The following is a 22,115-nucleotide window of genomic DNA, read 5'->3' on the forward strand; positions in this document are numbered from 1 at the left end:
TGAAGCATAATCATTCTTGACAGTCATGGGGATCATAACTGCCTTAGTTTAGTCAAAGATTGCAGCTCTCCCATCGCACGTCTAAATAATCATGTTAATTTTTAATGGCCTCATCCTTACAGAGACGTGTCAGTTTGATTTAATGTGAGGTTGACATTTATTGGACCATCGTGTTTTTGTCTGTGTTTTCAGAGGACATTTAATATTCTGGGTGTACATCAAAAACAAATGTGGTATTTTTCCATAGTAGAGCTGTAAGAAGCTTTTACATTGTGGCTTCCGGTATCTTCTGATTCTAGATGAGTTCAGCTCAAAACTGTGTTGCATTACATGAGCAAGTCAAATTTTGAGTTGGGGCGGAATAGTACAGTATTTAGCAGGAATTCAATTTCCTTTGACTCTCTCTTTCTTTTCCTCTCTCTCTCTCTCTTTCTCTCTCTCTCTCTCTCCCTCCATCTGTTTCATTGTGTCCTCTATGTCTCCAAGGCCGCTATACTATGTTTGTTTGTATATAAAAATATGCATGAGTTTCTGTGTTTCGCATCGGTAAGGGTTTGTATATAGTCACTTATTATTTTTCCTGAGCTGGTTCTTCATATTTTAGAAATGAGACTGTAGTCAGAATCTTGGCACAATACTTCCATACTTCACATCACATTTTTTTTCCCCCTTTCCTTTTCCTCTGATACAATCTGCCTTGAACATTTTGAAGAGTGGCATGAAATGTTCAATAACATATGCGGATGTTAGCTAGTCTCTGAGAGAATGTCTAAAACAGAGCTTACAGTGAAGAAATTGTCTCCTGCAGTTCAAAGGCTTTGGAGGCAGAAAAGAGAGGATTGATGTTTTGCGCGGCAGACCCTGAGAGTAGCTGGCCCAGGGTCTAATCAGAGGCCCACAGCTCCCCACCCCCCCCCCCCCCTCCCCCTCCCCCCCTCCACAGCAGCACACAGCTATTCAGTCCTGATAGATGAGCCCCTCTTTGTATTTCAACCATGCACTTTCTTAAATCTGAAAAGCCCATTCATCTTGGGCAAACGGCAACAGAGAGAGAAAAAAAAATCAGACACAAGATTTTTCTTTTTTTTTCATGCTGAAGTGTCGCTCAAGAGCACTCCAAGCACTTTTCTGTCTCTTCTCGATTAATTGTCTTCTCTTTGTCTCTCTGCTTGGCTGTTTTCGCCGTGCCCAGACTACAACTGAAGCAGGAAGACAAAACATTGATTTGCCTCCGTGTTTTAACCTCTGGATTGTGTCTGCCGAGGCCACATCCATCAATTGTCATTATGGCTGTTGTATTTCAACACAACGCGGCGTTGCAACTTAATACACTTGTTGGCTCTCGTGAAATGCTCTCAGGTAAATAGCAGGGATTGTGATGTGATTTTTATATTGAAAGATCAACCAATGTAAAGTTGAAAGGGGTTTATAGATTAACTATTTTAAATAAGTCTATATATATATATATATATCTGTACCCATCTCTGAACCAATGTTAAGGCTTTTCTATGGCATGTTTGACAAAAAGACTACAATTCAACTCAGGGAAGTGACATGTGAGACACCACAGCAGATGGTGGAAAAGGGCCAGCCTCACTCAGAGGAGCTATAACCTACTTTTTCTGTCCCTCACTGGACTTGATTCTGCAACACCGGATGGGAAACAGGCAAGCAAGCAAGTAGCTCCAGCCGCCTGCTGGATTCCCCACTAGCACAATGGTTTGGACATGTTGTTGATGCTACAGAACACTCTGGCTGGTGTGCATCCATTACCCTGACTACACACACTTCAGTTCCAATCTGAGTTGTCATGGCATCAATGCAAGTTTCGTTGCGGTGCAATGTCCTCAATTCAGCAACATGTTCAATTGAGATTTCAGCTCTACAGCTCACCAACCCTGCTGGTTTCCTTCACACAAAGAGGAAAAAGAAGGAGCTCCATTAACTGAATAGCTACATGATGCTAGTATCTTTTGTTATTTGGATATAAAGTCTTTTGAACTCTTGAAATAGATTCTACCTGCACGAAACACAAAGTACATTCGACACAGACAACTTTTTTTTTAAAAAAACCTCCATATCAGAAAGATTCTCTCCAGTTTCTCTACAGGCTTATTCGAGTCTGTGCTCAGACACATGTGCCAATGGAATCTTGAGAATAACTCAGTTGTGACATCATTTGTATTCCTGCTGCCATAGCTGGGCTTCTCAATGAGCCGGTGCAGGTGATGACAAAGAGGAAGGCTTGTCATGTTAATTCCAGCCATGACAAATGGCCGCGGTGAGAAAGGTCAGAACCATAGCCCAAAGGGGTTTGCTCTGTGACAGGGCTAGCCTGGCCATTACCAGCCTGTGACTCCATTTCATTCCGTCTTTCAGTCTGGGCCAACCCAATGCATTTTGGTTTCCGAGATGGACGGGTGCTTATCTTGAGGTCTAAAATCATTGGAGTTCCCTTAACCAATCAGCAACGTTTAGTAAGCATTCGGTAGATTAAACTCTTCCCAAAGCCAGTTGGGAGAAGAGCTACGACGTCCTTTCCAATCATAAAACTTACAAGAAAATACTCTTGTTCTCCTTTTAATTTTCTGATGTTCTCGAGAGTTGAGACTTTTCCGATAGCTTTTCGTGTCTTTTCCTCCAAGGCGAGTTTTGCGTCACAGCTCTGAACTGTTCGCTGATTGGTCCTGCAAAATTTTGAGCTCTGGAGACGATTGTCAATGGGGTTGGGCCAGACTGAGTAGGAGCTTGAAATCAATTCAGGCGGAAATACGTAGGCTGGTGTCACCAGGCTATGACAGGGCAGGTTGGCTGTGCATATGCTGATAAATGCCAGAAGTCCAGTTGTCGCTACAGGGATTGTGAGCAGATCCAATCACTTTCAATATCATTTTGATTGGCGCTCCTTATCACCATGACAACCAGAGTGAAAAGGTGAATAGGCAGCACCAAACTAATATTTAGCTGGTTTGAGAGAAGACATGGTGACATTTAGTAAATATATATTATGGACAACAAACTGTGGTCATTTGCATATTCAAACAGATCCATATATGAAAATAATTAGCTTGTTAACATACTGATAGTTAATACCCATGCATAAAATGATGATGATAATGTTTATCACAGCATTTCTAAGATACATCACAAGCAAATCATTATTTTTGCCATATGACAGTTAATTTCAATCAAGATCTCTTCCAAACACCACAATTCACCACGGTTAATGAAATAATTAAGAATATAAGACCTTTTTTTTTTTTTTTTGCATCTTGCAAATTATGTATATAATCACCAATGCTCAAGCTTGGCACCAACTAAGGCTGTGTGAACCAACCAGCTAACCTTGTCTGCAGCTGAAGAAGAGAGAAACTGGCAAAGCAAAGCAGGAAGAATTCTCTAAAGTTCCTGGGACTGGATTTGCTCCAGAATCTCTGGTTCAGCCATCTGTGAGCATCTGTTTATGTGTGCTCTGGGACCCACGGAGCTGCCTTTAACATCAGCGCGTCGTTCTGAGCAAAATTACAAAGAGAGCCTAAATGAAATACTCAATCTCTTTATTGTCTCCAGACACTGCCAGGAGAATCAATAAAACATCACATTGGTTCCTCTCAGGACTCAACCGGTGCGATGGGCTTTTAAAACCCAGGCGACAGCTGCTTCTTTTTCATCAGACACAAACACACAAACACACAAATGTTTCATTTTGATGTTCAATTTAATCAGCAGAGAATACCCTGCAAACCTATGAAGGGGGATGAGAAGTGTGCAAGGAGGGGTTGGTGGAGTTGGTTTGATAACCGCAGTAGTCATGGGATTCTGTGGTAAAATATGTTTGGTATGAGGTACTGAATGTGTGCCTCTAGACTCCATTTTTGGCTTTCATGTGCTGCAGGATCACACGAACTACATATCAGATTCCCTGCCATAGCCAAGAGTAGGACCCACCCAGTTTCAAGACTATGAAGCTTTACACCAACAAAAGTATAACACCCTAAAGTGAATATTACACTTGAATTGTTATCTTCAAAATACTATCAGAATTGGATGTTCATAATACGTTCAATCATACGTTCAACTGGTATTTTCTAACAGAAACACCATAACTATTTTATAAGACGTTTAATTTAGCCTCATCTTGTACACACAAGACAAAGCTAAATGTAGCCTTAGTTAGTACTTGGTTTGTAAAATACATCAATGATCTGAAATGGAGCATCAATACTAACAGGAGAACTCAAACCATTCGTCAACTGTATTTTGACTCTAGCGTGTCTATTTAACTACCAGCCTGCTGTTGATCTCAGCTTGCAGATGGCAATGTGTAAATATGTTGTCTGTGTTGTCAGCCCTTGACAGTAATGTTGTGAGAATCAGACAAAGGATGATGAGATTCTAAAGGTCACCACACAATGACAGAATCACAGCTGACAAAGACGTGGCCCGTCAACAGGAGATGATGTGAAAGGGGTCCTGTGTGGGAGGAACAAAACTGCACCCAACCCAACTTTAGAGCAATGGCTCTGTCAGAGTGTGAGTTTCTTCAGCTAATGAACTGAAGGGGCTTTTGGGTGTGGACCGAGCCCGAATGCTATAGTTGGAAAGGCAATTAAAGCCGCACAGCAAGAAACACTCAAATCATCACTTTCATTCCCTCTCATTCCAGGCTTATCTGAATTGCACTGGTGTGCCAGATGGTATGAAATCTAAATATTTACTTTATAGGGAAATAATTAAATAAACTGTGTGTAAATATTATGCAAAAGGTAGATTGAGTTTATCTTTCCCTTTCAGTTATGAAGGCTGTATGAAACGTAAAAAAAACAAAAAAGCTCCGAGGACCCATAGTGTTTCCCATTAACACACAGTTAAAGCATTCTGATGAATTGTCCAATTACAATATAAACATTTATGGGTTATGGCTGTGAGACGAGCTACATCTATTATGGTCCCTCTGCGAGACGATGAGTACAGTGGATTTTTAATGTCTGAAAATACACTGCACTGAGACGACAGATTCCTCCTTTTTGTCTCCGCCACGCTCCTTAATAATGAGTATTTTATGTACAGGCTGTTGGATTGGCATACCAACCAATGTGGGCTTATCCCCTGATTGTTGCCAATTTTTACAGCAGTTCACAAAAGCCATCTCGGTTGGAGAAGGTCTATCCAGAATTGTAAAGAAATCTTAAAAGAATGAGATCTCCCACAAGAGTGAGCATCAGGGCCACTGGTGCTTCAGTGCTGTATAATTTGCCGCTGATTTCTAATCTCACTGAAAGAATCTGGAGCTCACAGCACTGCTATAAATGTAGACTATCATAGCATTTCTTGAGGCACATTATGGACTGAAGTGATTAGCAAAACTTGAAAATGTAAAGACATCCCCTGAAACTGAATGCATTTAAGAATCCCATTAAAAATGGAATTATGTCTGTGAGCAAACTGTAAATTTGAAAAAGTCCTATCTTCCCTGGAACAGTTTCTCTCCACATTTGCTAGAATTCATTTGAACCAACATGATGATTTGTCCCAGACTTTCAAAGCAATAGCAGTTCCGTACAGCTAATGGATCATGTTGAAAACGCTGTTTGGCTTCAGTTTGCAGTCCCATAAACTGGCGAGAGTAGACTGGTAACCCTGTCTTCAGCATACATTTATAAGTGCCTGGTGACCAATAATATCCGACTCATAACAGCTTCCTTCCCTTTTCAGTAAATGAGCAAGCTGATGTTCGAAGAGACCTAACAGAATTTTACAACTACCTCAGAAAGAAGCTTGCCTGAAAGCATGGATGACTAGCAGACTCCTGCAGACATATAGACATGGGGGGGGGTCCTTATAGGGTTACTATTATAAGGATAAGCAGAGCAATGAAGGAGAAAACTATGTCAATGATGGATAAAACTGAGGTTATTATTGCAGGTACTAAACATCTGAAAATGACACTATCCAGCCATCTTATCACACTCTATGGCATCTCAACATCCAACACAAGAGTCAAAGATCTTGTTGTAATTATTAACCAAGACCTCTCATTTAAATCGCAAATCAAACAGACCTCAAAGACATCACCAGGGTGCAGGTCTTGTCATTCCAAGAGTATCAAAAAACACAACAGGGGGCTATCTGCTATTAACACCCCCTCCAGTGGAATAATCTTCCTGTCTCTATCCAAGAAGCAGACACCCTTTCCATCTTTAAGTCTAGACTCAAAACATTCCTTTAGTACATCCTATAGTTAGGAATAGTGAATCAAGACCCGGTACCTGTCGCAATATACTTCCAAAGCACCATCCCCGGAAACCTCTCCCTCTTCTTCTTCCTCTCTATGTATCATATTGTTCTTTGTCGTTGATTCTGATTAAGTGGCCTCGTTACTTGTCATTCTCTCTGGGTGCTTATGGGGACCAGGGTTGTATCTCAATTTCTCCCTAACCTGGGTTCATTCTCCCGAGGAGGTCCTCCCCTAACCCCCTACCCCTTACCCTGGATAGCCTGAGGCATGCTATAGTATAATGACATTGATGTTTAGGTGATTGACAGTGCATTGTGTTTTGTGTGTCACTATGAGATGCTGCTGCAGGCTTTCCACCTGATCTACCTGCAGAACTCTGCTTACAGCAGCCCATTCCCACCAAACTTTCATGCACTAATTCTGTTCTGCTTGCCACTATATGTACCCATGATATAAACAAATGCCATCATTGACATAGTTTTCTCCTTTATTGCTCTGCTTATCCTTATAATAGTAACCCTATATGGCATTATATAACACGCCATCCCCATCCCCGTTTTTCTATCTCTATGTCTATATGTCTTTACCTGACCAACTCCAAGCAGATAGGTCCCCCCTTTGAGCTGGGGATCTACTCAAGGTTCTTCCTGTTAAAAGGGAGTTTTTTCTTGGCCCATTTGCCTTAGTGCTTGTCATAAGAGGTTCAGGCTCTGGGCTCTGTAAAGTGCCTTGAGACAATTTCAGTTGTTCCTGGTGCTATATAAATAAAATTGATTTAACTGAATAGATAGAGTTGTAGAGAGAGAGAGAGGAATGGATGGAGGCAGAGAGGGACAGAAAAGGGGGAAGAGAGAGAAGAAGAAGAAGAAGAGAGAGGGGGTATTGACATGATTGGCCTGATTAGTTCATAAATGCATTTCAATACATGCCTCAGAGCCCACACAAGCCTGCATTTGTCATCATTAGGTGGGAAGAGTTTTGACACTGGCTGACAGGTCTGCATTTGCACAGGAGATGATGTTCTTATCTAAAAACCCTCCAAGGTTATTTTACCCCGGGTCTGTCATTTTGGAATAATGCTGACTGATGTCCTCAATGAGATATCATTCCATGCGATTAATCTCCAGCAACTCACAAGTGCCCTGTCTTCAAAAAAAGAAACATTTGGATTCATGGGGATTCTATTCATCCAGGAATCTTGCTCTAAAATAAAGTTGTCTTCATTCCTTTTAAGCAGGAATATGAAGGCATCGAGTAAAAATATAGGCACGATATATAAAAGATCTCAATATTCTCATTGCAGGCTGTTGTTCTTTGTGGCTGTTGTAGGATACTTAAAATATTCAAATCCGCACCCTCAGTACAATGCACTCTGCATGAAAGTGTGTGCTTCTATTTCGAGCAGACCGAAGATAAAAGGTTAATCAAGAGGCATTCACCTATATTCTGAATTGGTTTAGAGATCCTTTATATGATCTACTTCCCATTCTAAAGAGGCGGATTGGCTACACTTCATCTCATTTGCATGTGGATTTCCATAAAGGACCCCGCCACTGCAGGTTCCCGCGCTGCGCGGGAGGGGTCGGGACGTGAACGCATCTGTGTGTGCGCACATCGAACAAGTGACTTCCAGTACAGTTTGGAAGACCTGATGATCGGCACATGCAGGAGGATAATTCTTCTGGAGGTGATTTGCTAAACAATGGGATTAAAACTGCCCAATTAAAAGCTGGATAATTAAGTGATAACAGAGCCTTCAAAATGGAACAAAGCTCATTTACCTGGTTAAATCGGTGGATATTTGGATTCACCTTCCTTTGCCAATTGGTTGTTTCACCAGCTGTGACTGAGGGAAATACACTGAGATACCAAATCAACGAGGAGAGTGGGCCGGGCACTGTGATCGGTAACCTTGCCTGGGACTTATCCTGGATTCCTTCACCGGGCACCAAGACGAATTTTCGCATGATGAAACAATTTAACGCTTCTTTTATCAGACTGAGAGAGAGCGATGGAGAGCTTTCGGTCGGAGAGCGCATCGACAGGGAAAGAATCTGCAAGCGCAATCCACATTGTCTGCTCACTTTTGACGTTGTTAATTTTTCCAAAGAGCGCTTCAAATTGATACACGTCGAGGTGGAGGTTAAAGATATTAATGACAACTCTCCGCAGTTCCCGCATAAAGAATCAACAATTGAAATTTCTGAAAATGCAGTTGTGGGGTCCAGAATCCCTTTAGATGCAGCGGAGGACTCGGATGTGGGGTCTAATTACATTCAAAGCTACCAGATTTCTGTGAACAGTCACTTTACCATTGATGCGATGACAAGAGCGGATGGGGTTAAATATGCGGAGCTGGTACTAATGAGAGAGCTCGACAGGGAGACTCAGTCCTCTCATGTTCTGGAGCTTGTTGCCACCGACGGAGGTACTCCGTCTAGGTCGGGGACCACTAAGGTAACCATCAAAGTGAATGACTTTAATGACAACTATCCAGTTTTCGACCAAAATAATTTTTCGGTCGATTTACCCGAAGACGCTCCTGTTGGGTATGTTATATTGGATTTAAATGCAGTTGACTCCGACGAGGGATTAAATGGGGAAGTTGTGTACGGATTCGGAAAACAGGTCTCGGCCGAGATCCGACAACTTTTTAAGGTGGAACGCAAATCGGGACGTGTAACACTCGAGACTCCCGTTGATTTCGAAGACAAAAAAACATATGAATTAGATGTCCAGGCAACTGATTTAGGTTCCAATCCCACTCCATCGGTCTGTAAAATAATAATTCACGTCAAAGACGTGAACGACAATGCCCCTGAAGTCAGCATCACTCCGATGACTTCCACCACGGCCGGTATCGCTTACATCACCGAGTCTGCAGAGCCAGACAGTTTCGTGGCGTTAATCAGCACCACGGACAGGGACTCGGGAGTGAACGGGCAAATCCATTGCACCCTCTACGGGCACGATCATTTTAAACTTCAAAGGGCGCATGAAGACAGCTATACGATTGTCACGGCCTCAGCCTTGGACCGAGAACGCATCCCTGAGTATAACTTAACAGTGGTGGCAGAGGACTTTGGCTCACCTCCCTTAAGAGCTATATCCCAATATACTGTTAGGCTGACTGATGAAAATGACAATGCACCGCTGTTCAGCAAGCCTTTTTATGAAGTTTCCATCGAAGAAAACAATGCCCCAGGTGCATATATAATGACGGTTGTTGCCACAGACGTAGATTTGGGGCGTAATTCCAAAATCACGTACAAGCTGCTGGACAGCCTTGTGATGGGGTCACTCGTTTCAACGTTCGTATCTCTAGATCCAGCCACTGGCTCTGTTTACGCTTTGAGAAGTTTCAACTATGAGGTCATGAAACAACTGGACATCAGAATCCAAGCCAGCGACGGCGGCTGGCCTCAGCTTCACAGCAGCGCTGCCATCAATCTAAAAATAGGCGATCAAAATGACAACCCACCCTCCATAATTCATCCCATCCTGAACAACGGAACTGCCGAGATCCTCCTGCCGAGAGAAGCCCCTTCAGGTTACATCGTAACCCAGATAAAGGCCCGAGATGCTGACGAGGGCAGAAACGCCGAGCTCTCCTACAGGCTGACGGAGGGCGGAGATTTGGGCTTTTCAATCAACAGGGCCACGGGGCAGCTGTACACGCACAGCAAGCTCACCTTCGACGTGGACGAGCTACTGAAAGTCACGGTCACAGTGAGTGACAACGGCCAGCCGTCCCTGACATCCACGGCAACAATACACTTCATCCTCACCGCAGGCGCCCCCCCCAGTGACAACCTGTATGCCAAAAACGGCGAGGAAGAGCTTCATGAATGGGACATGTCAATCGTAATTATTGTGGTTCTAGCAGGCAGCTGCACAGTCCTTTTGCTCGCTATTATCTTAATTACCACCATTTGCAGTCGACACAAAAGGGAGAAGAGAGGAGGTGGATTTCACGACAAAGAAAATCATGTGCCTCACTTGGAGAAGGGGGAGAGTAATGTGGTTTCTCTGATATCTGACCATGTTGGCAACATGTTTGATGCACAGCCATTTCCCAACCAATCTGTATTCATCAGCCCCGGCGTACCTGCAGCTGGTAACGACATGTGCACGAGCCCCAAGAGTGGAAAAGGGAAAAGCCATGCATTTCATCCCAAAGGAAGGACAATCAACTGCAAGGTGGAGGTATGTAGATTCTTCTAAATAAGGATATCTTTCTTTTATTTGCATGTGGGTGGTAGTCTCCTCTCTATCCCTCCATCTCCTCTCCTCCTCTGTCCTCCTCTCTCTATCCCTCCATCTCCTCTCCTCCTCTGTCCTCCTCTCTCTATCCCTCCATCTCCTCTCCTCTCTCTATCCAGTCGTGTGGATGTAGTCTTTTGCCATTTATAGTGTTTTTATTGTGTTTTGTTTTTCTCATAGGGCTACTGTACCCTGCCTGGCTATGGAAAGGAAACTATGAGGCCTATTACCATATGGAAGGGCAACTCAATGACAACCATCTCAGCAAGAGACCCCCAGATCAGTGGAAAGGACAGTGGGAAGGGAGACAGTGACATCAATGACAGCGATTCAGACATCAGTGATGGAAACAAGAAAGAAGGCCAGTCTGTCAACGGTTCGTTTTCCCTTTAATATTCAAATGACAGAGTGCTTTTTTTCTACACCACATAGATGGGATCCAAAGGATTTTCATTTTCTATATCAGACTGTATCTGGTTTCAAATCTTCAGCATTAGTGGGTTATAAGGAGCTTTATCTCTTCCAATGCATCAGACTTCAGCACAAAGATGAAGACCACTCATGCACCATACATTATCACCCGGTTTGTTTTTATACATTTAAACCAGACTGATGTTTTATGGGTAATATTCTTCACCCATTGGCACCATTTCCAGTCATGCAAATTCAGTGTTGATACATATTAAATGACCCTACCAGTGACTGTTCACTGGCTGATCAATCGATATTTCGCCATTAAATGGAATGACATGTGTTGCATTGTTTTCACAGGGCTGTGGGCCTGCACAAGTGAGTGCAAGATCCTGGGCCATTCTGACAGATGCTGGAGCCCATCAGCCATCAGACCCCATGGCAACCCATCTAACAGACATCTCTCCACATTTGCCAAGACAGCCACACTGCCTAGGGACGCTCTTCACAGGGAGAGCCATAACAAGGCTCAAACGCCCAAGACAAGTGGTCCCTACAGTGTTCAAGAAAAAGTTCAGCATAGGAAATTTGACTACATACTCGTGTGCTCCGCACAGCCAGAGAGGATTCCCGAGTCCGAGGAGATCGGTATTCCCTTGTACACACATTCCACAAAGACATTTTCAACTGATGGTGACGACGATGACGACGATGATGACGAAAGCTTTTCAAAATCATAAAATGTCAAGTGCACAGTGTTTAAGGTGTGTTTGTACTGTAGGTGTTTGTCCTTTGGTATCTTTTATGACTGTTTGAATATGTTGATATTACATTTCTTTGTAAATACAGAGTATATTTTTGTATTCAAAATGGAAAAAAAACAGCACTCTACCGATTTTAGATGGCATGTGGAGATGCATTTAATGGGATATGGATCATTTCTGGGCCTTCAGGCAAAAATTATTCAGAATCAATCTTAATCAATGACAGAATACTAAATGTGTTTTGTGTTTGTATCAGATTTTGTCACAACGTTGCACAAATAAACAGTTTTAAAGAAATCCAAAATGATGCAGTTTTGTGAGCAACAAATGCCTGTGTCTTGGCTTAGAACACCACCCACTGCGTTCTTATCTACTCAAATGCTGAAAGTTCATTCAACATGACAGGTCATATCATACTTGAATGTTAAGCCTCAGTTTGGCCACAACAAGACAAACCTATAAATAGAACATAATGTGTTCACTGAGGATTTAGAAGGGCATAGTGCCCTTAACATCTACTGACTAGAAAATGTCATTTATATTTTGGCTGTGACCATTTTCAACAATATGTCATTAACCAATGTAAATGACTTGTTCCAGTGTTTTACCCAGTTGCTAAATGACACTATTAATAAAAAGATAGACAAAAGACAGTGTGATAGCAGCCCATACTGAGAAGCGCTATTTGTAAACACCTGATGATGATGATTTATAACTCCTACTGTTACTTATAAACACTGAACTAAACAGTTTCGAGAAGGCATCGTTAATGGGAAGATTTCAAAGATCAATCACATCAACAGGGATTGCCCCAGAGCTTCTAACGGCACAATAACCAAAGATGTCCTTGAAAACATTTCATGGTAGGCGTAAAGGAGAGGATCGAAGTTTTATTCATGTATCTTTAATGGGTACTTTTTACAGACCCCAAAGCAACATGAATTAGACATCTTGTAGATTTGAGTGCATGAGTGCTGGTATTACTCATGGATCTGCCCACACAGTCGGCTGCCCACATTAACTGGGGGTGAATTACAACTAAGAGGCTCAACTAATGAGGCATTAACTGATTTGGTTTTCCAAAGTATATAGAGCAGAGCCAGAAAAATAAGTGGATTGAGGTTAACAGTGAAAATGTGCAAATTACTTTCAGTTTTCTCTGATGATATCAGTTTTTGCTGTGTTACAAAAGAAACACAGCTCGATTTAAAATGCAGAAATGTTGTCGACTTTGATGCTCAAAAACTGTTTAATGACGACTAATGGTTGGCATTTGCATTTTGAAGGTATTTGAGAAGGTTTCATTTTTGGAGAAAAGAAAATGCCCTTGTCCAGTTCAAATCTGAGATCTATGTGATGTCACATGATGTTTCTCAAGTACAAGCTATCAATTTCTCCATCAGAATGTAACTCTGCAGGGGGGCACTGTGGCGCAAGCAGTAGCCCCGACCATATACAGGCTTGAACACCCACTGGGACACGGGTTCGAATATGACCCGCTGTCATTTCCCGATCCCACTCCCCACCTCTTCTCTCCACCTCATTGACTGTCCTATCTGATTAAAGGCAAAAAGCCCAAAAACAAATCTTTAAAAAAAAAGAATGTAACTCAGCTGGGATAGTGGAGGATGTCCCTGGTGACTTACAAGCCACAATACCTAATATTTCCAGACCAAATTACTAGCATAAACCATCTCCGAAGATAAACATCTTGTGTAAGTATGCACAATTCCAGATTCTGCACTCGTAACTAAATGAGAAGTTTGGGATGTTTCTTAATTTGGACTTACTTTTTTATGATGCACTGCCATCCATCAAACCATTAATATTCGTTTCTGACAGAAATAATGTTATTAGTATACCAGGTACGCACAGTAAAACTTAATTAGCTATTAATGATTAAACACATGAACTATGTTGTAAACTTTTGTTTGTAAATGATACATACTTTAAAGTGAAACATGAATGTAATAATAAAGCTGTAGGTAGCAGTCCCCCATGCCCCTAAGTGTGTGTCACGTCATATTACTCTGCTTTGCTGGTCTCGGCAGAACAGATTTGAACAAATTAAGAACAAATTAGTCACAACAACTAAAACAACTCATTCATTTATATCATAAGCCATTACCATGCGAGCGTGTTACCACCACTACCCCAGAGATGGCTGTTTCTGGAGCTTTGTAGTGTGTACTAGATCCTGATCTCTTGGAGTGGGTGGCACACACCGTCATCACCAATCACCACGGCACTGCAGGCACGCCACAGGGGTGCGCTTTGAGCCTGTTCCTCTGCACCCTCTCCACCAATCACTGTCAGAGTCCATATACAATCACTTCACATTTCAAGCCCTCTGTTTGCACTGCCAACCGCTACTACTCAGCAGCAACAACTCATTTCCATTATACAGGTTGAAGACTCTGGCAACACTCTCTCTGCACAGAGATTTTTAATATGCTTCATAAGGACCGAATAACCATCAGTGCCAACAGTCATCAACCCAGCGTCTAGGGCTGCAGGAAAGTTTCTGGTCTCTCGCTCATCCATTTGAAATACTAGACGCTCATTTTGAACCGAAACACTGCAAACATCATGAATTTCCTCTGGCAAAAACCACATATGCCAGAAACTACAATCCCTTTAAGTGTAACTTCAACGGTTTCTGCACCCAAATCACCAGAGCTCTGAGTCTGCGCATATGACTGCCCCCATTTCTAATCCGTGCAACATCACATCACAACAAAACTCCACAGAAACATTTCTCTGATAATAAGCATATCTTCTTACGTGGATATTAAATATGTAGATATACTTGTGGTATATCATATTTATGTATCAGGGGAGTATTATTTATATTTAATCATACGTAAGAGCAATGTGGACAAATTTAGCATGAAGGTCCTTCTGTCTATGTGAACCATGGGGACCGTCAGCCACTTACTGTGCATATTAACCGAAACTGCCATCACCATGGTGAAGCAATAGCAAAGAGCAGATTTTCCTGACTGAATTATGCTTTATCTGTAGAATAAAAGTACCTCACTCCTCCTATTAATCTATCACGACGGCTATTAATGTTAGTAGCAGGCATTTTTAAATTGTGATTTCCAATATAGAGAATGCATATTGTGAATAGGCTTATTGACAGAAATGCCCCGGAAAAGCCAGCACATTTTCCCAATAAATCGCTCAGTTTGCGGTTTGGCTTTCTTTCTCTCTCTCAAGACGCCAGACCTATGGTCACTCGCTATTCTGGGAGGGCACTTTCTTAACTTGAGGAGGCTTTAGCAACAGGAGTCAATGCGCTACGATGGAGGAAAGTTCGGAGAAGATTCCTTTCACCAAGGTTTGCCCTGTGGATCTGGAGAAAGGTTTGTCACCGGTAAGTCACCATGCTAGATGCATTCTAGAGATTAAGGTTCATACTGGTTATCACAAGTTACCTGAAGTAACTTAATTGTGATATCATGAGTATTGTGTCCTAGTATAAGATGATTCATCGATAGTATATCTACTTTACCTCAAATCATCTGCCGTTCATAAATTGTCAGCTTAAATCAGAGCTGGCGACACAAATTTAGTTTAACGTTTTATTTATATTCTGACAGGCACACGCTGCGACGCTGAAGCCCTGCAGCACTAGTTGTTTTTGGAGAATCGGGACTATAGCACTCATTGCGAGCACAACCCTCATGCTGCTTGGAGCAATCGGGGCCCTTTACCTATGGAAAGTCAGCGACAAAAATGTAAAGTTATTTTTTTCTGAAAAGTTGGCATCTATTTAATTTGACAAAAACGCACTGTTCTCTTTTTTTAAATCAAACGAATGTTTGGGGTTTGTATGTTGTGTGCCAGAATGATTTTGTGAAGTACAATTTACACCTCTACTATAAACTGTCATAAATACATTTAGGTATTGACCAGACATTGATTTCCAGGCATCCTCAGCTCTGCAGTAGTATCCAGATTTAGTCCAGTGACATGTAAAAAGGGGATGAGGGGGACCTGTGGTCTGTTCATTGCCTCATTAAAGAAACTGGAATATCTCTGCATATTATAACAAGCCCATGTTAAGGACAGGCAGCTCAGGTTGGATTTTTTTTTTTGTGCCTAAGGCCAACACTACCCTCCTGGTAGGTATAACATTCCAATCATGGCTGTAATTGGACTGACCCACTATAGGCACCTAGGTGAAGGAATTTTGAAGCTGTGTGTGTGTGTCACAGGGCGAGACTGCCAAAGGAAACATACCACCCTACAAGATTTGGAGATGGGAAAAGGTGTTCATCTATAACTCAGAAGGACCTTAAAAGTGCCTTTTTTTCAGAAGAAATAGTAAAAGTTGAGTTGCGTAAGCCTCTTCTTCAGCCTCATTCGGTGTCCACTTGTGAAAGTGCATTTAAACACCAGACACCGTGCTTATGCTTGAAAGAAGACTACATCCAAGATGCTCAGGGTTTTTCTAGCTGTGTGCTTTTCATGTGCTTCTATTGAATCTGTCTGTCTGAATATCCCACCCTCTACTCTGTTTTCCATTAAGCCAGTAATGTGTAACACACCTTTCACATTGGTCTTGATCAACCCCAACTTCCCTCTTAGATGTTTAAAAAAAATAAAAAATTGAGGGTTGCAAAAAGTCTACAGGCTTCTTGAGACATGACAACCTGAAAAACAGATGACAGTCATTTGATCACTTATGCATGATTCATCTCTGCAGGTGTACAATATTCACTACAGCGTGAGCATTAATGGGAAGATTGAAGAGGGTTCCATGGAGATTGACTCTGAAAATAACCTGGAGAGGTTCAAAATCGGCAGCGGAGATGAAGAGGCAGTAGAGATTCACGATTTCCAAATTGGGAGTATTTCTGAGTTTTACTTTTGATCTTATTCTTTTTTTCCAATTAGATGATAGTTTTAAGGGATTTTTCTTTTTTGGATGCACCTGTTTGTGAGAGGTGTTATATGTGCTCTGATCCCTCTAGTAGGGAGTTACCGGGATCCGTTTCTCCGGAGCAGAGAAGTGTTACATCAAATCCCAGATCAAAGCCAACCTTCCAGAGGTGGAGATGGTGAACAAGGACTCCTTGATGATTGAACTGGTAGGTTCTCTGTATTGAAGTGCACATATACTAAACAATGTTCAAGCATCAAATATAATGCTTACATTTCAGGAACTGAACAGGTAACTTATTATGAAATTGTAATGAAATTAAATATACCCTAATGCCATAGAGTGCCATCAAAGAAGTTTCTCCTGCAACACCAGGGCTAATAAAGTATTTCACAAACACAAACAACATACAGTAAATTGTTGATAGGGCAATATACCTAATGCACTTTTTTTTCCAACTCTGTTTGTAGTTGTGTAGCACTATTAAAAATGAGCATTGTCTCAAGGCACTCTACAGAAACAAAGGCTTAACGCCCCAAAAGCAAGCCTATGGCGGCACTGGCAAGGAAAATCTCCCTTTCAACAGGAAGAAACCTCGACAAATACTCACTCAAAAGGGGACGGGGCAAGAGCCCCAGGCAGGCCTGGAAGAGAGGAAGGGGGGAAAGAGAGGAGGCTACGGAGAGGGTAGAGGGAAAGGGGAGGAAGAGAGGAGGATAAGGAGAGGGTAGAGGGAGGGGGAGGAAGAGAGGAGGCTACGGAGAGGGTAGAGGGAGGGGGAGAAAGAGAGGAGGCTACGGAGAGGGTAGAGGGAGGGGGAGAAAGAGAGGAGGATAAGGAGAGGGTAGAGGGAGGGGGAGGAAGAGAGGAGGCTACGGAGAGGGTAGAGGGAGGGGGAGAAAGAGAGGAGGATAAGGAGAGGGGAGGGGGAGAAAGAGAGGAGGCTGAGGAGAGGGAAAGGGGAGAAAGAGAGGAGGCTGAGGAGAGGGAGGGGGAGGAAGAGAGGAGGATAAGGAGAGGGAAAGGGGAGAAAGAGAGGAGGCTGAGGAGAGGGAGGGGGAGGAAGAGAGGAGGATAAGGAGAGGAGAGGGGAGGGGGAGAAAGAGAGGAGGCTACGGAGAGGGAAAGGGGAGAAAGAGAGGAGGCTACAGAGAGGGGAGAGGGAGGGGGAGAAAGAGAGGAGGCTACAGAGGGGAGAGGGTGGGGGAGAAAGAGAGGAGGCTACGGAGAGGAAAGGGGGGAAAGAGAGGAGGCTACGGAGAGGGTAGAGGGAGGGGGAGAAAGAGAGGAGGCTACAGAGAGGGGAGAAGGAGGGGAGAAAGAGAGGAGGATAAGGAGAGGGGAGGGGGAGAAAGAGAGGAGGATAAGGAGAGGGAGGGGGAGGAAGAGAGGAGGATAAGGAGAGGAGAGGGGAGGGGGAGAAAGAGAGGAGGCTACGGAGAGGGAAAGGGGAGAAAGAGAGGAGGCTACGGAGAGGGTAGAGGGAGGGGGAGAAAGAGAGGAGGCTACAGAGAGGGGAGAGGGAGGGGGAGAAAGAGAGGAGGATAAGGAGAGGGGAGGGGGGAAAGAGAGGAGGCTACGGAGAGGGTAGAGGGAGGGGGAGAAAGAGAGGAGGCTACAGAGAGGGGAGAGGGAGGGGGAGAAAGAGAGGAGGATAAGGAGAGGGGAGGGGGAGAAAGAGAGGAGGATAAGGAGAGGGAGGGGGAGAAAGAGAGGAGGCTGAGGAGAGGGAAAGGGGAGAAAGAGAGGAGGCTACAGAGAGGGTAGAGGGAGGGGGAGAAAGAGAGGAGGCTACGGAGAGGGGAGAGGGAGGGGGAGAAAGAGAGGAGGGGTAACACAGAAGATGAATAACAGGAAATACATACAGCATACCAGCAACAATCAACTATTTGACAAAAGCGAAGTTTGAAGCATCAGTAGTGGACACGGAGAGCCAGCATGCAGTAATAGTAAACTGCATTGCATATATGAATACATTATGTGAAGCATGGTTATTTGTTTTGATTTTTTTTATTCTTTTCTTTTCTTTTGTTATCCTTTTTTATGTCTTTATTTTAAGCGTCTTTGAGAACTTAAAAAAAGCGCTATATAAATGTGATGTATTATTATTATTAATAAATTAATATGAAACCTTAAAGAATAGCGACATGCCATCAAGTATAAAAGTGCAGGGAATTCTTTGTTTTTACAGTTATCTGAGGGGTACAGCGTCAGGGTGTAGGTTCTGTAGTTTTTTGCTCTAGCATCACAGAAGTGGAGACAAAAGAACTCATAACATGAAGGAACGAAAAAGAAGGGAAGAAATGAGTGTTAATAGAAATGAGTTATAAACACAATAAGTAATTAAGGAGAGAAAAATGATGATGCTGCTGCTGATGATGATGATGATGATGATGATAAAGGGTTACCTGGCTCTTTAGAAGATAGATAGATAGATAGATAGATAGATAGATAGATAGATAAACTTGTATTAATCCCGTGAGGGAAATTCAATGATCAAAGCAGCAAGGTAGTAGGAATAGGATTCAAGTATATACATAAACATTAAAAAAATCACCCTAAATGAAAAAGATCACCCTAAATGTCCATCCATTCGATAATCTCCTCATTTGACTGTCCTGCACCATCATAAGCATCACAGCACTGGAACAGTGAGGTGACTCTTGTCCTCTTAGGAAGATGAGGTCATGCCTGCCAAGTTTGATGACCAGTCTCTGGTTTGGGTGGCGTCAGAGGAGCCAGTCAAGGACAGCAGCTTCCTGAGCAGTAGAATCCTCAACCTGTGTGGGCCTCTGCCCATCTTCTGGCTACGTCCTACCTACCTGGGGGGTATGTTTCCACCTGAGCAGGAACTCACCCAATGGATAAGAGATTGTGTTTCATGTGTGTTAAGGGCCTTAGGGGTATTCTGACCATCATGTTAGTTCTGGTAGGTGATTGTAAGCCAATTAAACGGGCCAGTTCATGCTGCTAACCAATCCACTTCAAACAGACATGAAGGAGCTTTTTCTCAAACCTAATTAGCCTCCATTCATCGCAAGGTTGCAAGGCATTCCAAACAGCAAACACGATCCCGTATCTCTATGTTGTCACATTTTATCAGCTTTTAGATGCCCACGACTCCCCAAACACATGTTTTAGTTCTTCTGTTTTAGATGTCAAACAATGACTGTAATGTAAATGTCCATTTAAGCCATGTGGCAATTCTCAAATGGATGGTCTGGGAGTTTGCCCACAACAGGACCATACTGCCGAGGCAAACTATCTTGTTTTCAAATCAGATTGTAAGTATATTGTATTTACTAGGCCAAGCTGTCGTGACTGAAGTGCAACTTCTCTATGCCACTGATTTGTGGCTGTCACAGGATGTTTTTTCACACATATTGTTTGGCGAGACATCCGTTGTGCTCTTCATGCTAGATGCCACAGAGGGAGACAGGGAGAAAAGGGATATCGAGCGTACAAAGCGTCAGTATGACATGGAGGTCTTCCAGGCTGCCGCCGAAGACACCCACAGCTCTGCCCAGAACATCACCTCTGGAAGGGGGGAGGTGGAGGGTACAGAAGGGTCTGCGTCCGCCTTTAACCCTGAAAACCCCTACCACGTGAGTACCGACCCCGTATGAACCTCTATCATGTCAGTACTGACACATCTTTTTCTCAGTCCCATGAATAACATATTAGGCAAGAAAAAAAAGGACTGTTACCTTATCTGCTCCTGCCTAACTGGCTTCCTTGAGAGAAATCCACTCAAGAACATTGGATGGAGAAGCTTTATTTGAAGTGACAGACAACCTCTTGAATTAAGGTCATTGAATGTAGTTGCAACCACAGAAGGACGGGTTATAGCATGTTTTGAAGGCTAATATGTCACACCAATGTACAAGACATACTCACATTTCACTCCTTTACATTGCACATTGCTCACTCACTTGTGCACACCTGCACTGCATTTTTGTGTGCTACACTGTGTTCTGTAGTACTTATGTTATGTGTATTACTTAGTGTGTTTCTATGTTTTATGTTATGTGTAGTACTAACTGTGTGTGTATGTTTGTGTTTTTATGTTTTTATGTTTACTGCATGCACCCATGCACCAATGTACAAGACAAAGTTGTTGATAGTGAAATCTGCCAAATACTTTAAACTTAAACTAGTAAAACATTTAGTAGGTGCATATCCCCTTGTTTAACATGGATTGCATACTCAACTGTTCCACAGCAGCGCGGTCAGGAGGGAGAGACCGGCTCCATGGTCTTCGACCCCATGCTGGACCATAACGGCATCTGCTGCACCGAATGCCATCGGAGCCATACCCACTGCGAGAGGATATGCGAGCCCCTCGGTGGGCACTGGCCTTGGCCTTACAACTACCACGGCTGCCGGGTGGCATGCAGGGTCATCATGCCATGCCGGTGGTGGGTCGCCCGCATAATGGGCATTGTCTGAGATGGCACAGTCACCTCAAGCCCTCAGCTGAAACAAACATACACGATTAAGGCGAGACACTACAGGTGAATAGGGTAAAAATCTTAAATAATAGGTATCACCATGAAACTTTCTCAGTTGATTAATCATGTTTAGATGAGAAAAAAATGTATTACAAGTTTTTTGTATTTTGATGTTTGAATATGCAAATTATACATTATTCTGTTAAATATGCGCTCATTTGCATAATGTTTAAAAGACCAAATCTGATAAAGGGATAAAGCCAGGTTAAAAATTCCTTTTCCCTTTTTATACAAACATAATTAATGGTGCTATTTATTGTTGTTCATTTGTATGTGGTTGTATATAACTATAGAGAGCTCTTATCCATCAGCACTATGGAACTGAAGAAACATCGTGCTCTTGGTAAGACTAGTCTATAAATACACTATATCTGGTACTGGAAAACACTGTAAAAAAAAAAAACTGTAAAAAAAATGGCACAAATGTGCAATTGCTTTTGTTGCTTGCGACTTGGTAATAAACCCTGACGAGATATGAGCTGTCTCCTGGCAATTAGTTCTTTAGTTTCTTTTCTAGGTCACAATTAATCAAATATGGTTGCTTCAATATGCTATGTCCCTCTGATTAAAGTCAAAGCCTCTACTCATCACAGCATGGATGCAGAGGCAGACAACTGTGATGTTGCGTGTGAAAGCACATTATTGGTTTGATTTAGCGAATATCAGGCACCCGGGCTCTCTGGCCCTGTGGCAACTGCGGTGTGTGTCATTACCTTCCGCGGTCTGGTTTGATTAGCGGTGTTGTGCTAATCACACTGCTGACTTTGGGTAAGTGATTTTAACACTCTCTGATGTGGTCTTTTTTTTTTTCCAAACACATCCCGGCGCTCTCTCTTCAGAGCCACACGCTCTGTGCCAGGCGGATGGCACAGTCATTTCTGTGCACTTTGACATCTCCATTGATGTGGACTAATGTGAGGTGAGTGCCAAGACTACCGAGGACCGACGTTTCAATAAAAAATGACATTTCCGTAAAAAAAACAGGAGAGCTGAAACACCTAAATAATTTTAACACGTCGCCATCCTTTCCATTCCTC

The 22,115-nt window shown here is 42.8% G+C and overlaps 2 protein-coding genes across 2 annotated transcripts; both read left to right on the forward strand.

The window, feature by feature from the left end:
• Positions 1–7,999: 7,999 nt before the first annotated feature.
• On the forward strand, positions 8,000–11,652 carry LOC308366263 (protocadherin 8; the record flags this gene model as incomplete). Its single annotated transcript, XM_080839904.1, has 3 exons — positions 8,000–10,444; positions 10,682–10,877; positions 11,273–11,652. The coding sequence occupies 3 exons, from the start codon at positions 8,000–8,002 to the stop codon at positions 11,650–11,652; spliced, it is 3,021 nt and encodes a 1,006-aa protein (XP_080696030.1).
• Positions 11,653–15,347: 3,695 nt separating this feature from the next.
• cnmd (chondromodulin) lies at positions 15,348–21,016 on the forward strand (the record flags this gene model as incomplete). Its single annotated transcript, XM_080839624.1, has 6 exons — positions 15,348–15,419; positions 16,391–16,535; positions 16,666–16,775; positions 19,243–19,396; positions 19,988–20,172; positions 20,789–21,016. Exons 1-6 carry the CDS (start codon positions 15,366–15,368, stop codon positions 21,014–21,016), a joined length of 876 nt encoding a protein of 291 aa, XP_080695750.1. The 5' UTR covers positions 15,348–15,365.
• Positions 21,017–22,115: the final 1,099 nt, after the last annotated feature.

Source organism: Sprattus sprattus (genome assembly GCF_963457725.1).
Source record: "Sprattus sprattus genome assembly, chromosome: 5".
NCBI classification, from domain to species: Eukaryota; Metazoa; Chordata; class Actinopteri; order Clupeiformes; family Clupeidae; genus Sprattus; species Sprattus sprattus.